Source organism: Aedes aegypti, chromosome 1, assembly GCF_002204515.2.
Source record: "Aedes aegypti strain LVP_AGWG chromosome 1, AaegL5.0 Primary Assembly, whole genome shotgun sequence".
Classification (NCBI taxonomy): domain Eukaryota; kingdom Metazoa; phylum Arthropoda; class Insecta; order Diptera; family Culicidae; genus Aedes; species Aedes aegypti.
In genome coordinates this window covers 129,913,545-129,929,838 of record NC_035107.1, presented here as the reverse complement: position 1 = coordinate 129,929,838, position 16,294 = coordinate 129,913,545, and the positions used below count along the sequence as shown (strand labels likewise).

Sequence of the window (16,294 nt, the reverse complement as noted above, 5' to 3'; positions counted from 1 at the left end):
GTGACTAAGTATAACTACCGGCTAAAGTGTCGAATTTGGAACGTACTCGAAGGCTTGCCAAAGTTTTAACGGGACGGGGGCAACCGTACTATTAGCCCACTTTGAAAGCGGTGCCAGGTAAAGTATGTGCATTCTGTAGTGCATTTGCTGGTTTAGTGGGTTGTCGGTGGTGCGGCAACCTTACACTCCCTGAGTTACCTTTTGAGGGGTCTGTTTGCCGATTTCCCCCTTTTGAAAAAACACTTCGATACTAAGTAGATAAAATCCAGATTAGTACTATACCATTTAATTCCACTAGAGTTTGTATCATTTGACAGATATGCGTATTTCGACCTCAACTGTAAGGCCGTCTTCAGTGTCGTGTACTAGAGTCGAGTCTAGTACACGACACTGAAGACGGCCTTACAGTTGAGGTCGAAATACGTGTATCTGTCAAAGGATACAAACTCTAGTGGAATTAAATGATATAGTACTAAATTCGGTTTTTCATCTACTTAAAGGTATTCTACTAAACAGCTCGAAGAATTATTATCACTTCAATACTACATTGCACCCGTCACATGTCACCAGTGATTCTTGCATTGCTGTTGCGACGTTTTTGCATATTTTAGACAGTTGTTTGTGCTGTGCTCCTTATGGATCCTGCGTACTGTAGTAATACAAATTCTAATTTGTTCCAATACCGGACGGAAACGTAATAATTCCGGGTTGTTGCCTCCGCAGAATATAATTCTTCCCTTGCTCACTGGAATATTATTCTTCACTTCATTCGTCACGGAAATGCTCCAATTTCCTTTAATTAAAACTGTTGCCGTCGTCCTCTTTCCGTTTCCTTGATGCAAGGAACACCAAAAAAAACAAATGGACGTGCTGTTGAGTCCTGTTATGAAATACAGAACAGTAACATGAAACTGCATTAAAGAAAGACTGTGACTTGTCGAGGTACAGGGCACGCTATGTCTGAACCAGACGATTATAAAAATCGAATGTACATCGGATTTTTTAGCAAGAGTTTAGTATTTGGGTTATATTTTAATAATCGGAAAGTTTTAAAATATTCCATCGGTGAAATTTTGATTTTTCCACTTTTTAGCCATTTTTCTTACTAAATCCCTTGAAAATCTCGTTTTCGACGCATTTCAGCCCATACAAAATGTATGTAAAAAATTTCACCGATAGAATATTTTAAAACCTTCCGATTATGAAAATATAGACCAAATACTGATCTCCAGCGAGAAAAAATCCGATGTACATTCGATTTTTATAATCGTCCGGTTCGGACATAGCGTGCAGGGGATAGGCAAAATGATTGAGATAGTCAAAATTTTGCCTAAAATCAAATGCTTATAACTTTATGAAAAATTGATGAAATTGGATGCATCCGAAAGCAGTCGACGGCCAATTTAGTCTAGTTTTAGGAACTTGCTTGACCATGCATATTGGTCACCGGACACCGGAGATATTCCGGATTTTCCGCGGTCATGTCAAAATGGCATTTTTTCTGTCGCTTGTATTTTTGTGCGTAGTGAAGTTGTATACATGTTTACAATTTTCCTAGAAACTAGAACTAATAGGTGGTTTGGTTCTCCAGATTTGTGGTCTTGAAGTTTGATTCCTAAGATTTGTGGTCTTGAAAATTTGAGTTTTGGCTTCGATTCATCTTCACCTTAGGTTTACGGCTGGTGTAAAGTATGCCTGTCATGAAAGTATCGATATTTTGTGTTTTAGCCAGCGAACTTTTGCCCCACACTTGATTCGAACTCTTGCCCCACCGGTGGGGCAAAAATTCGTTTAAGACAATCAAATTTGAAACTATTATAACTAAAAATGGGTAACTATGTTGACACAAGCTTGTTCAGCAAAATTATAACCAATATGTTAAGGCCTTTTGGTGCGTCATCACAAAATGGCTTCTTCCAAAATCATTAACATATTGTTATGATAGTATTGGTATTTGCAACATCGTTCAAATATAACTGCTTATCACCTGATTTAATGGATAATTTATGCGAAGAAAAATGCTTCAGGTGGTATTTCAATATTTAATCAACACTTTCAGGTACAGCATTATCAATTTAGCGACAATATACATGAGATTTATATTCTCAAAAAAAATCTCCGATTTTATGCCGCATTTCATTGCCTCACACAACTACACTTGTAAATAGAAGGTGCTTACCTTTTCCATTGTAATTCTGCAGCAAACATTTGTGTTTTGGATTTCATATTGCGTTCACTACACTTCCACTAAACAAATCTTTCATTCACTTACCTTAAAGGAACACATTTCAAACGGGAATCAAATATTTATAAAGTTTTATCAACTGCAACACTCAAAACTATTATGGCGGTGGTTTTCACTTGCTGCGAATCGACGCCGCCACCGCACACTGAGACATGCCTGTGTTTATAATCTAAAATATCCAACTTTTTTCTGTTGTATTAATCTTCAGTGCGGATAGGTTGGGCAAAGCATAGAAACTTGAAATTCATACGTTGTTTGTTTTTCGATTCTCTCAAATTACAAAAACCATCTCTACGAAGCATAAAATCATACCAAGAGTTTATCAATTTGGACCACCCAAAATAATTGATAAGCTCCACAGTGCGATGCGTCGGGATGCGTCGGGGCGCGTCTATCGTGTGTGCACAATCATCGCGATCGTTGAGCGCAGTGATGTCAGAGTTGCTATCTGTAAAATCATAGCATTTAATGTGAATTGATCACAAAAATCATTCAAATTTTATTAAATCAGTGATCTTGTGATGGAAAACTATTTGTAAAATGATATTTTTTTTATGATATGCAGCAAATGTTCCGAAAAAAAGCATATAACAATTGCTAGAAAAATCTTTCACCAATCACCTGGCAACACCGTCATCCCTTGTAAACATAAACCGTACCGATGCATAATGAAAATATGCGATAAATCCAATCAAAAACAGAGAAATTTCGTTGCCCTTCATTCAATTGTAATGTTTTCTTTTGATATGTACGATTGAAGAGTTGATTTTGATTTCCAATACTCGTCAATCTACTAGATTTCCCATGTGTTTACATAAAAATTGCTTAACACAAATGTTATATTTTTTGTTTGTTTGTTATGAAAATATACATGGAAAGGCGACACTACTACTATTACATCAATGATGATTCTAATGATTCTTTGACTTACACGCCGCTTCACCTTAAAGGTTCACTGTAAGGTATTTGTTTTGTTTCAACCAGTGGCGCGGGAAGTGGGTAGGACAGGTAGGACATGTACAACGCACAAAAAAACCTGGGTAGGACAGTCAAACGATTGTCCTACCCACGATTTAACAAATACAGACTCAAAACAAGATTAGCAGAAAACTTAAAAAAAAATAAACTATTTATCATCTGTTAAATATATATATACAAACTCGATCAACGTCGTACTTATTCCTTTTAGGAGTGAAAGACACGATAAGGTTTTTCATGGTTAATGCTTAGAGAAGCGTGACATGGTTTGTGCATGACCCCCACAAAAATGTAGCAATCTTCTATGGCATTTCTGAATTAATCAATGAATTTTTTTTTAATATCAACGACCAACCCTATACACGTTCTGGGACAAAATTTCGTGAGTATTCCTGGAAGTAATTCATGAGAAGTTTACTGAATATCCATATTGAATTATCAAAAGATTCTTGAAAAATCTTTGGAAGACGTTATGAATTAATCTAAGATCACTCTTGATACAATCTATCAAAGCATTGCTGTGAATTTCTTGACGATTTTCAGAACAATGTCTCCAACAAAACTCTCAGAGTGTCAAGAAGTTCTTGGCTGATTCAGAATTGCTGTAGAAATTTATGGAACTAGTTCTTAGTAAATTCTTGAAAAATGATTTCATCAGTATCCCAATGATATTTTTCGGTCTCCATTTTAATGCAAGTATCTAAAAGTTTCTCATTTAGCGGAAGGTCTCTAAAGTCTCTGTTTTAACCAAAATGGTGTCTAAAGTCTCTTATTTCCTTATTCTGCTTGCATTGAATCCCGATGAAAAAATATTACAGCCTCTGCAAATCTTCAGTGAACTATATAGGGTTCAACAGGGCTCTTCAAGAATTTCGTCTCAAATTCTTCGAAGAAAAGCTTGAGAAAATATAGTGATTTTATTTAGAATACTTTCAGGGTCTCTTAGATTTCTTTGCCAATTCTCCCAGATTTTTTTCCAGCGATTTTTCAAAGCACCTTCAGAAGAATTTCTATAGAACTAACTCTTTAAAATCCATGAGAACTCCAAAACTTCAGCCTCCAGTAATTTCCTCAGGTATTATTTTGATTTTCCAGAACTATCCTAGATTTTTTTTTTCCAGACACCGAAGTTTTCACTAATTCTTCAACAGAATTCTCATTGGAATTGGATACCTTCAGAGTTGGATGAATTGCTGAAGGTATCATAAAATAAATATCTAGTTGAAAACATATTAAAACATATAAATTTTGAAAGACAATTTCATAGGAAATTCCAAAAAAAATCTTGAGGCATTTCTGGAGATGTAAATGAAAAACCGAATGTAGTACTATACCATTTAATTCTGGAGAAGTTATTGATTGAATTTTAGAAGATGTTTTGACCAGGAATCTAGAAGGATGTCCCAGGGAAATCTAGAGATAAAATCTTCGAGGAATTTCAACTTTCTTTAAAAAAGGCTCTAAGAATTTTTGTAGGAATTTTTATGATTTACGAAATAATCTTTGGATAAACTTCATTTCTCTAGTAGGGAGCCGGATCCAATTCTTGGCACTTTTGATTCACTTCGGCAGTGGGGTTTTTTGAAAGCTACAGAGTTCATATTTGGCCACAATATGCGTCGTATTAAAGAGCTTCTTTTTGCAAAGTTTCAGCCGATTCGGCCGGGAAAAACCCCCCATGCCAAAGTGAATCATGGAAGTGCCCAAGTAGCTCTGCACCCTACTCCTTGGGAAAATCCAGGCTAAATTTTTGAGGCAGCCTGAGCGAAATTCGTAGATAAATTTTCAAGGAATATTCGGGGAGAAATTCCTTGGAAAATAATACAGTTAAACCTCCATGAGTCGATGTTCCATTACTCGATATCGACTCATGGAACCATACTAAATACAAAATTTCATGGTTACTATGATGGTCCCTTCAAACAGCTTTCCATAGCATTGCTGTTCCATGACTCGATATTTCCAAGAGTCGATGGTCCCTTCAATATCGACTCATGGAGGGTTGACTGTACCTTAAGTTTTTTTTTTCGAAGTAATAATTGAATATACCTTAAATAATTTCTAATAAAATTTATAGCGAAAATATACATAGAGTAATACGAGCAGAAATATTTGTCGTAATATCACGAGGAATTCTCAAAAAAAGTCTTAGATATTTGAAAAATATCTGCTCGGATAGTACACATAATCAAAATCAAACTCTTATTTCCTGGATTTTCTTGCTTCCTGTTTGGTCTCTTTTCGGCCTCTTTTTGATTCCTTTCAGGTATCTTTTTTCAGGCAACAGGTCTTTTATATCATATCTGTAAAGTACTCAGTCGTAGCTTTGTAAAGACGGAAAGTTTTCTAAGTTTTGCTATTGTGATAAATATAGTAAATTTCAATTTTCAGTTCCGGAATCCATAGGGTAATTTTTTTTTAACTTCACTGTGCACAAAATATTTGCCAACGTTTGTCCTACCCATGGTGTCGAACATGGACGCGCCTCTGGTTTCAACTGGTATTGTATTTCTGGAAACTTGGATTATACCACTAAGGTAGAACTTTTGCCCCACCTTACTTTATATATTTTATAAAAAATCGTATGTACAAACATTCTTTTGAAACGTTTACACCATGTTCATTCCGAAGATGTTCCAGTCAACACAATTATTGTTGCATGTCAGTGGCTGAACTCACGTCTCAATCTCAAAACAAGTACCCTAGAATTCCTTCCACAAACTGTATGACTACAGCTAACTCTCCTTAAACAGATTTGAAATGTTCTGACTTTTCCAGAACATTACACCACTAAAGTTCGAAAAATAATGTATCGACTGTATTTCGCAGCACCAGCAAAAGCAACTGATGCTAGATCCACATAGTTGAAACAAACAACCACTTCAGCAGACAAGCTGCCGCGGCCGGTGGAGACAACCCGTCTGGAATATGTCTGCAAGGGCAACTTGACGATGCGATTTAATTAACGAGCGAGACTGTTTCAATGAGGTCGCCACGACATTGTGGTTGAACTAACAATTTCCACTTGTGTTGAGCATTTAAAAATACTGAACCATCGAGTCAAATGTGGAAATTATAGTAAAAAAAACTTTTTAGTCAGCTATAAATCTGGAACCACAACATGGATAAACACTAAGATTTTTTCATCGTACCCTAATTTGGCAGGGCCCGGATAGCCACGGATTTCTATAGAAACTCCTTCAAAATATTAGGAGGAGATCACCCAGTACCGGACAAAGTAAAAAATTGAGAAATAATGTTCCAATCAAGATGGTGTATTAGAAGAAAAGAAAGCTATTGTGCAGACTAATGTTTGCGTAGAATAGCACATCCTTGAAAATTTGTTTGAAGATCAAAAGCTGGTTTAATATAATACAGTGGATACAGACATTTAGCATATTTGTTACATTTGGTTTGAATGCTCTTAATGTGATTTTTGATAGTTAAATTTTTATCTTGCATGAGCCCTAGATACAAGCATGAAGAAGAAATATCTAAATTTGTTTGCATTTTGAGGGAGTATGATTTCTGTTGGGCGCTGCCATGCGAATAGCAATGGGACTATGAATTCAATAATAAATTCCAACTCAATACTTACGTTTGCATGCCTTCTTGTGCGTGATGGACTTGGTGGGATCCTTGTAGAAACCTTCCCGACAGTAGTGACAGTGCCGACCGGTTGTATCATGCCGGCAATCGATGCAAACTCCTCCGGACACCCGCCCGGACAGCTTGTACAGGTCCAAATTGAAGCGACACTTTCGTGCATGGCCGTTGCAGTTGCATGCTGGAACGAGAGGGAAAAAAATCGGAAAAATGCTTGGAATTAATTGCTTATTTATTGGTTTGACAGCCAAAAAAGGGCTGCGGTTGGTTGGTTTTTTGCGCTCCCAACCATCATCAGCACCGCTGGTGCAGCCTTTTAAGGTGATTGATTTTGTGGTAATTGCACGTGATAAAATTACAATTCTCCCGAGAGCCGTTTTCCAGCGTTGACGATGGAGTAGAAGAGGATGGTTAAAATTGCCTACCTATGCTCAATCGTATTTTACAGAAAAGAAAAAAAAAACAACAACAAACAAGACAAGGAAATTTCAATTACAAAAAGATCCTAGACCAACCGGCAATCGAACCCAGACACAAATTCTTAATACAGAAGGGGGTTTTGAAAACATTTGAAATATTGTGGCAAAAAATGACGCACTGGTAGAGGGGTCAAAATGTTATAAGGGCCATTTTACCACATGAGTACATTTTGAACCACTCTCCCCTGTGGCATTGTTGCGTCTGCTATGGCTTTCACGGCGAAGGTCACTTTGAGAGAGATATCAGCAATTTGTCGTCGCACAGCTTGGGGAATGCGATCTTGTATGGAAGCTGGAGAAGCCAACCATGTTCACGTTTGGGAAGCGGTAGTGATCAAGATTGAAACAGCCGACAGCCGACCTCTTCTCCGGTAAGGATTGTGGGAAGCGACCAAGGTAAGCTAAGATGATCCCAAAGAAGGAAACTGGTTTGAATCGAAAGAATGTTTTCCTGAGGTGAAATTTTCTCATGCATAACGTCGTCTTCCATGTGCTTTGCTTTACGCATTCTGCTTTGCACACAATGGCCATGTTTGCAGAGAGGCTCATTGTTCTAAGTGATTTTCGTTTGCAAAATGAAATAAAATATGCGTTCATGTTTCAATTGACCCGAAAATGTTGACCAGGGAGCCAATCGTAAACCTCAACCGAGCGTCAGTCAACGAGGAGTACAAAACAGTACACCTCAAAACGGGTCACAGTCCACAGTAGTAAAGGATGGAGTTACCCGCTTAAAAGGTAAAAATTTATTGATATTAATTCGATACCCAACTTTGGTTGTACCATCACGATTTATTGCAAGTTTGTCGGTTGACAGTTTTTTCATCAAGTTGTTGAGTTTATCTTACATACGATTTACCTTCCCATTGATAGGGTAACCAGACGAATCATTGTAATAATTTGTAAATAAGGTGCCCAGTTAGTCGTATTGGCAAACGCGCACCTATTCAGCAAGACCACACTGAGGGTTGTGGGTTCGCATCCCACCAATCGAGGATCTTTTCGGAAAACAAATTTTCTCGAATTCCCAGAGTATGGAGTATCTTTGGGCTTGTTACAGATATACTCATGAAAAAAATAGTGAATTAGCAATGAAAGCTCTCAGTTAATAAATTGTGGAATTGCCGATAAGAACACTAAACTGATAAGCAGGCTCTCTCAGTTGGGACGTTATGCCAAAAAGAATAAGGATTTGTTATTTGGATGGAAAAATCTGACATTTTTCTCACTATTTAAAGCTTGCAACCCTAAATACCCTGTAGGCATACAATGCTCCTCCCCGCAGGCCTATGCATTTTTAAATCGCACTAAAAACAACTAGTGCTGCCTTACCACACCGACAAGCCGCTGGGCTTCTGGCCCTGCCAGATAGATATCACGTCGTCGTATTCGATGTCGTCGTCGTCGTCGGGCCGTTGCGCCAAAGCAATGTGTTATTATACAAGAGTTGACATCTAAGGAGAAACACAGCACGATCCTCTCCGTTTGTGGCTCATATCCAAAAAAGGGTTTTCAGTTATTCTGCTTTTGCGCCCAGTTTGTAAAGATATGGCACGATCGATCGATGGGACGATTATACACGACTGCATTGGTTACATTTCCATGTACCTTCACGGAGCCTAGAAGTATTGATGGTAAAAAGCGTGAAATATTTTGCCCCTATTTTCATAATATTGAAATTTGAACGGTTAGAATCACTCACTCAGGGAAACATATACATAAGGGCTAATCAAATCTCAAAAAAGTTCGAAATTTCATCACCCGTATCGTTTTTACAATCTTTTGGATGAACATTTAGTTTTGTACATTATTGAATGTGTTTATTCCACGAAAAGTATTTCATTGTCTCTGCAATAACAAAATTTAAAAGGGTGATTTGTGATCCAAATTTGTATCGTAGGCCAGCATATTTATTTTTTTTTTTGGAATAGTTAGGTATTCGATGATTTTGAAAGTTAAATTTATATCTTGCATGTTCCCTAAATGACACGGTAAATGGCTGGGCATGGCGTACCATTGGTACCTCGCGTACCTGTTCCTACAGGTAAAATAGACCCCTTTGTGCGGTGCTTAGCCTCTTGCCCAGTAACTCCTATCCGTACCTCCTCTTGGTTTGCTTTTGCTTCTGCAAACCTGAAGCGTCTGTTCCTTATGTCAGAGGCAGCTGATCATCGACCGAGTACCAGAGATGGACTTTAAGCTAAACTGCGCACTATGGTCCTCCGAACATTTAGGGGGAATGGTCCTCCGGGAATCTAGGGGGTTGGTGTCAGGCCCTGCAAGCCAACCGTAAAAACACATCAGCACAGGAACATCAACGAGAAAATGCGGACCGAAACAATCGGCAAAGACCACAGCGATGGAAATGGACTAGTGGTTGGAAACTCGGTACGTGGAACTGCAAATCTCTCAACTTCATCGGAAGCACACGCAACTCTCCGATGTACTGAAGATTCACGGTTTGCATCGTAGCGCTGCAGAAGGTGTGCTGGACAGGTTCGATGGTGTGAACGTTTAGAAATATCTTGGAGGTACGACTGTTATGTTGATGTTTGAGGTTATGGCTTTCAGTCTTAAATAAAACTCATGTAAGCAAAAATCCGTTTTTGAGTTTTATTTAAGACTGAAAGCCATAACCTCAAACACGTTTAGAAATAATCATACCATCTACCAGAGCTGCGGCAACAGGCGTGAGCAGGGAATAGCTTTCATAGTTATGGGTGATATGCAAAGGCGCGTGATTGTGTTGTGGCCGATCAACGAAAGAAAGTGCAAGTTGAGGCTCAAAGGCCTTCAGCATCATAAACGTGCATAGCCCTCACTCCGAAAGCACTGATGATGAAAAAGACGCATTTTAAGTGCAGCTCGAACGCGAGTACGACCGCTGCCCAAGCCACGACGTCAAGATCATCATAGGTGATTTGAATGCTCATGTTGGCCAGGAGGAGAAGTTCAGACCGACGATTGGAAAGTTCAGTGCCCATCGGCTGACGAACGAAAAGGCCTACGACTGACAGATTTTGCCGCCTCCAAGAATATGGCCATTCGTAGCACCTATTTCCAGCACAGCCTCTCGTATTGGTACACCTGGAGATCACCTCAGCAGATAGAATCGCGAATCGACCACGTTTTGATCAATGGACGGAACTTCTCCAACATAACCGACGTCAGAACCTATCGTGGCGCTAACATTGACTCCGACCACTACCTGGTGAAGGTGAAACTGCACCCAAAACTATCCGTCATCAACGATGTACGGTACCGACGCCCGCCTCGGTACAATCTAGCGACGCCCGCCTCGGTACAATCTGTTGCCAATGCGTACGCGCAGCATCTTGAAGCAGCGTTGCCGGATGAGGGCGAGCTCGATATGGCCCCTCTTGACGACTGCTGGAGGACAGTCAAAGCAGCCATTAACGACGCTGCCGAAAGCATTGTCGGATATGAGGAACGGAGCTCAGGAAACAGTTGGTTTGACGAAAAGTGCCATGAGGTTTCAGAGGAGAAGAGGCTTTGGCTGCAATGCTGTAGCATGGCACACAACAAAACGTGGAACGATACAGACTGAAGAGGAAACAACAAACCCGCCTATTCTGAGACAAACAGCGCCGCCTGGAAGAGATGGAATGCCAAGAAGGGGAGTTGCAGTACCATTCTCAAGAAACGCGGAAGTTCTATCAGAAGCTCAACACATCTCGCGAGCTGAAATGTGCCGGCATAAGGATGGGAGCATTTTGATGGACGGACGCGAGGTGATCGGAAGGTAGAAGCAGCACTACAATGAACACCTGTATGGCGCAGAGATCACGGGCACAGAAGATCAGGACAGTGAAGGCGATGGCTACGTCAACACAGCGGACAGTGGAAACCAACCTGCTTCCACGATGGGGGAAGTTAAGGATGCCATTCAACAGCTCAAGAGTAACAAGGCCACTGGCAAAGATGGTATCAGAGCCGAACTGATCAAGATGGGTTCGGATAGGTTGGTCGCTTGTCTGCATCGGCTGATAGTCAGAATCTGGGAAACGGAACAGCTACCGGAGGAGTGGAAGCAAGGCGTTATATGCCCTATCTACAAAAAGGGCGACAAACTGGAGTGTGAAAATTATCGTGCACTCACTATCCTAAACGCCGCCTACAAAGTTTTACCCTAGATTCTCTTCCGTCGTTTATCACCTATAGCAAACGAGTTCGTGGGAAGTTATCAAGCAGGTTTCATCGACGGCCGCTCGACAACGGACCAGATCTTTTCCGTGCGTCAAATCCTCCAGGAATGTCGTGAGTACCAGGTCCCTACGCACCCTTTTGTTCATCGATTTTAAGGCGGCATACGACAGTATTGACACCAGTTCATTCGAGTCTCGGCGGGGACTACGAAGGGGCGACGGACTTTCGTGCCTGTTGTTCAATATTGCACTTGAAGGTGCCATGCGGATAGCCGGACTTAACAGTCGAGGCACGAGATCCGGACAATTTGTTTGCTTCGCGGACGACATGGATATTATTGGGAGAAAATTTGAAACGGTGGAAGATTTGTTCACCCGCCTTAAACGCGAAGCAACAAGAGTCGGGCTAATGGTGAATGCGTCGAAAATAAAGTACATGCTGGTTAGCAGAACTGAGCGCGACAGGGCCCGCCTAGGAAGCAGTGTCACGATAAACGGGGATACCTTCGAGGTGGTGGACGAGTTCGTCTACCTCGGATCCTTGCTGACGGCTGACAACAATGTTAGTCGGGAAATACGAAGGCGCATCATCAGTGGAAGGCGTGCATTCTATGGGCTTCGAAAAAACTGCGGTCAAGAAAGATTCACCCCCGCACTAAATGTACCATCAAAGACAAATTAAAGACCTCCATGTCCCTTGCAGTTACCCAAAATTTTATGGCTCATGAGGCAATCTAGAATGCCGTGAAAAGTGTACTACGATCTGTCAAGCTTGGGTACATTTTGCACTACCGAGGGACCAAATGCAGTACTAGAAGTGGTACCCAATCTGAGCCCGAGTGTGACGGACCTGGTACCATGTACAAAACGCTCATAAGCCCGGTAATCCTCTACGGGCATGAGACGTGGACTATGCTCGAGGAGGACTTGCAAGCTCTTGGGGTTTTCGAACGCCGAGTGCTAAGGACGATCTTCGGCGGCGTGCAGGAGAACAGCGTATGGCGGTGAAGGATGAACAACGAGCTCGCTCAACTCTACGGCGAACCCAGTATCCTGAAGGTACTTAACAATAGCTGGAAGGATACACGTGGCAGAGCATGGTGCAAGAATGCCGGACAACAGCCCTGTAAAATAGTGTTTGCTATTAATCCGGTCGGAATAAAGAAGGCGTGGGGCGCAGCAAGCTTGGTGGATTGACCAGGTGCACCAGGACCTGAAGAGAGTAGGTCGCAGTCGAGGATGGAGAGAGATGGCCGAGTGAGTTAGCGAAATATTGTTGGCAAGGTTTTATCAAGCTAATTGATGTAAATCCAAATAAATAAATAAAATAGTTTTCCCTTAATATTTAACTTTATCTGACCAATTTATTGGAAACCCAACATTTCAACTTGAAGGTTTTAAATAAATAGCTTTTGTTTTATGTGGGAATATTATTAGATGAGTTTCGGAAGCATTTGGATAAATGTTTCATTTTTGCAAGTATGAAGAAAAAATATCCAAACTCTTTTGCAATATACTACAGATGACATGCAAGCTTCGTCCTTTTGCGGAGAGGCCTGTGTCAATCACAAACAAAGATTTTTGACATTCCGAGGTGAGTCAGGTAAGTCAGATGTGAAAATATTGTATAATATTGGTCCCAAAATGCTGCTTTTAAGAACGCCTGCTCTGAAAGAAAGTCTGAGTTCTGATAATTTACCTGCAGTATACGATTTGGTCGGTGTTCAGACAGACTGGACTAGATGATATTTTGGCCTTGCAAAGATAAGTCAAGGACTCTGTCTAATGTCTAATTTTTCCGATGATATATTGATACAGATGTTCTATCAAACAGATAAGTTGCGGTATTGCAGCAAATAATGCCAATATTTTGTGCTTCCGAACGCTTGGGATACGATTTCCTGATATCATTAAAAAATCACTTGGTTCAGACTGTCTGAACACCGACCATTTGATAGATAGTTTTGGATTGTTCTAACAATGTATATTGGAAAATTAAAGCCTTTATGCTAAATACTGCCGAATGCTTTTTCTATGTCTATAAGAGCAAGACCAGTAGAATAGCATTCAGATTTGTTCGAACCAATCAAATCAAACCAGGAAAATATGCCAATTGAAAACATTTGTAGTTTTGTGGATTTATAACAGCTTACACCAGAAGGATACATTCGTGTCAGATTGAATTCGTTATTACATTCCGTTTATCATTTCATGTTATAATGTTTATACAATCCTGCCTCGTGCAAGATTTTAAACAACTTTTTTATGGTATTTTCCTCGTTTGCTAGGGCATCCCTCAAGCTTGTCGTGCTGATGTTGTTCTCCTGCCTCTCTCTGACGTATCGGATGTACTGCAAAATTAAGTGTGACACGTCTAGAGTTGTTCCGCAGCATATGCAGGTTGCTGGCGGTTCTTTTTTCAACAAAAAACTATGAGTTAGCCTTGTAAGGCCAATTCTTAGCGGTGTAAGCACACGCTGATCGGCTGCGCTACCATGGTCTGTCCACCGCAGTGTGTCTTGCTTTATTTCCCTGAGCTTCACTTCTGATATATCGTTCCATTGGTTGTTCCATTGGCGTCGTATTGTTTGTTTAACGGCTCGTAGTGCTACCTCACTTGGAAGGGGAATGTCGATGGCCGACTGTCTTCTAGCATCGTTGACTAGGCCATCGACTTCGCTATTTCTACTGATGCTAACTGAACTGAACTGATAACCCTATTTTGGACATGCGTCCAGGGATCCAGCAGAATCGGACCGGTTTGGTCCTCGCTACTCTTTCTATTTCTTGAATCCACGGGTGTCTAGATTTACCTGTCTGCAGGGCCTGTAGACAGCTTGCAGAATCCGTGAGAATCACTTTTTTTCTGTCTATATTAGGGATTGAAAGTGCCATTTCGATAGCGTACGCCTCCACAGAGAAGACGCTGCATTGTTCAGGTAGGCTGTAGGCACCAGCCACACCTGTGATGTGAAAAGCAGCAACTACTGTGTTTTCGAATTTAAAGCCGTCGGTGTATACAACGGTCGATTGATGAAAACGGGTCGACAGTTGTAGTTGTTGAAAGGGCCAATCTTTTTCCGGTGGATCACCGGCTCTAGCAATTCTCTTCACATCCCATACGATTGAGGGTTTTTGTGCGTGCCACACACGATCGCTTTGTCTAAGAAGTTGATCAATAGCAAAGAGAGCTGCCCGCGTGAGTTCAAGTATACAATTTGATGTTCGCTGGATCAGCGGTAGATTGATGTTGTTTCAACTATTTGACGCTATTCGAATGGTCATTAAATTGTGCTGCCAGTCGTTCGAAAGGGAGTGTACCAGATTCAGCCATAACCACGTTTATCGAACTGGTCACAAACGCTCCGGAAGCAAACCGGACCAACTTGTTGTACGCCGGGGCGAAGATCTGCAAATTTGCTGGTCCTCCCCGACTCAACAGTCCTATGCCATAGATCAATTTTGCGGTGACGAGGGCCGATCCAACTTGTAGGAGGGTTGATCGGCTGCCCCGAGGAAGTTTATATCCAATCATTTGGAGGATCTGTAACTGGGATTCACATGCTTTTTTCACTGCTTGGTAGTGAGGTTTGAACGTCAACGTTCAATCTAGGGTAATCTCAAGAACCCTTAGACGGTTGGTCTTCGGTACAGGGATTCGGTCGATGGTGATATCGCGTGCCGGCTCTCTATGCGCATTTGGACTCTAGTAAAAGATGTGCGATTTTACTGCAGATATGGCGAACCCAACACTCGTCGCCCAGTTATCTACAGATTTCACGGAGGCCTGTAATTTTCGGTGTAGCTTTAATGTTTTCTTTCCACGCACAATAAGTAGGATGTCGTCGGCGTATAAAAGAACATCGACTGCTTTCGGCAATACTCGCAGGATTGGTTACATTGCAAAGAGGAACAAAGGCACTGAGAGTACAGAAACTTGTGTCTATTCGTTTTCTAGCTCGTGTTCATGAGACATCTGTCCACCTACTGAGACTTGGAACGTGCGCTTCAAGAGGAAGCTCTACAACATTTTCATCATGCGACCTCATATGCGCCACGACTTGAGTGTTCGTACGCTTTCGATGGGTTCAGGGGCGCTACCAAGCAGTGCTCATCGACAGTTGGTAGTGATCTTTCTAGTTCGGCGAAATATGTATCGGTGTCATATTCACGGATATAGCGAGTCTTTGAAGTAGCGGATACCCTATCATATCGGTACCTGTCGTGGCACCTCGCCCTTTGTCGAGAGTGTTAACCATGCGCTAGAGTTCGGTCGTCATGCTGTGCGGGGAAATTTTCCCTACAAAGCTTTCCCACCATTTCTCTCTCGCTTCTATTGCTTGGAATTCCGCCAAAGCGTCGGGTTGATCTGGGTTGACCTGCTGTAGATATCGGAGCGACCGAAGACCGGTACCGCTTTCGGTCCAATTCGGCCACTAGTTCGTGAGATGGACTTAGTCGCAGCTGCAATTATTTTTTTCGGTGAAGCTTCCTACATCCCACTCGACCTCTGGGTGGATAGCTTCTGCTGTAATCCGTTCATATAACTCCCAATCATCTCAATCGTACAGCCATTTTCGTCATATTGTTTGCTGATTCGACCACCCAGGATCACCGCAATCGGGAAGTGATCGCTGTTGTGCGTGTCTGATAAGGTTCTCCAGGTGAACTTCCAAGCCAAACTCTTCCGAACAGATCTTCTATCTTCCATCTTCTATCTTCCACCAATCTTTTATCATGTTTGAATTTCTACACGCCCGCTAGACAGTTAAGAAATCGGAATTTGTTTGCATCAAATAATCATCGAACTAACTATACAA

The 16,294-nt window shown here is 41.2% G+C and overlaps 1 protein-coding gene across 2 annotated transcripts in view; it reads right to left on the bottom strand.

Moving 5' to 3' along the window:
• Positions 1-16,294, bottom strand: part of LOC5576886 (netrin-B) — a 291,349-nt gene that overhangs the window by 31,913 nt on the left and 243,142 nt on the right. For both annotated transcript variants that reach the window (XM_021847737.1, XM_021847730.1), the window contains exon 3: positions 6,822-7,010. In XM_021847737.1, the coding sequence (XP_021703429.1) occupies positions 6,822-7,010 (189 nt within the window). The remainder of the gene's footprint in view (positions 1-6,821; positions 7,011-16,294) is intronic.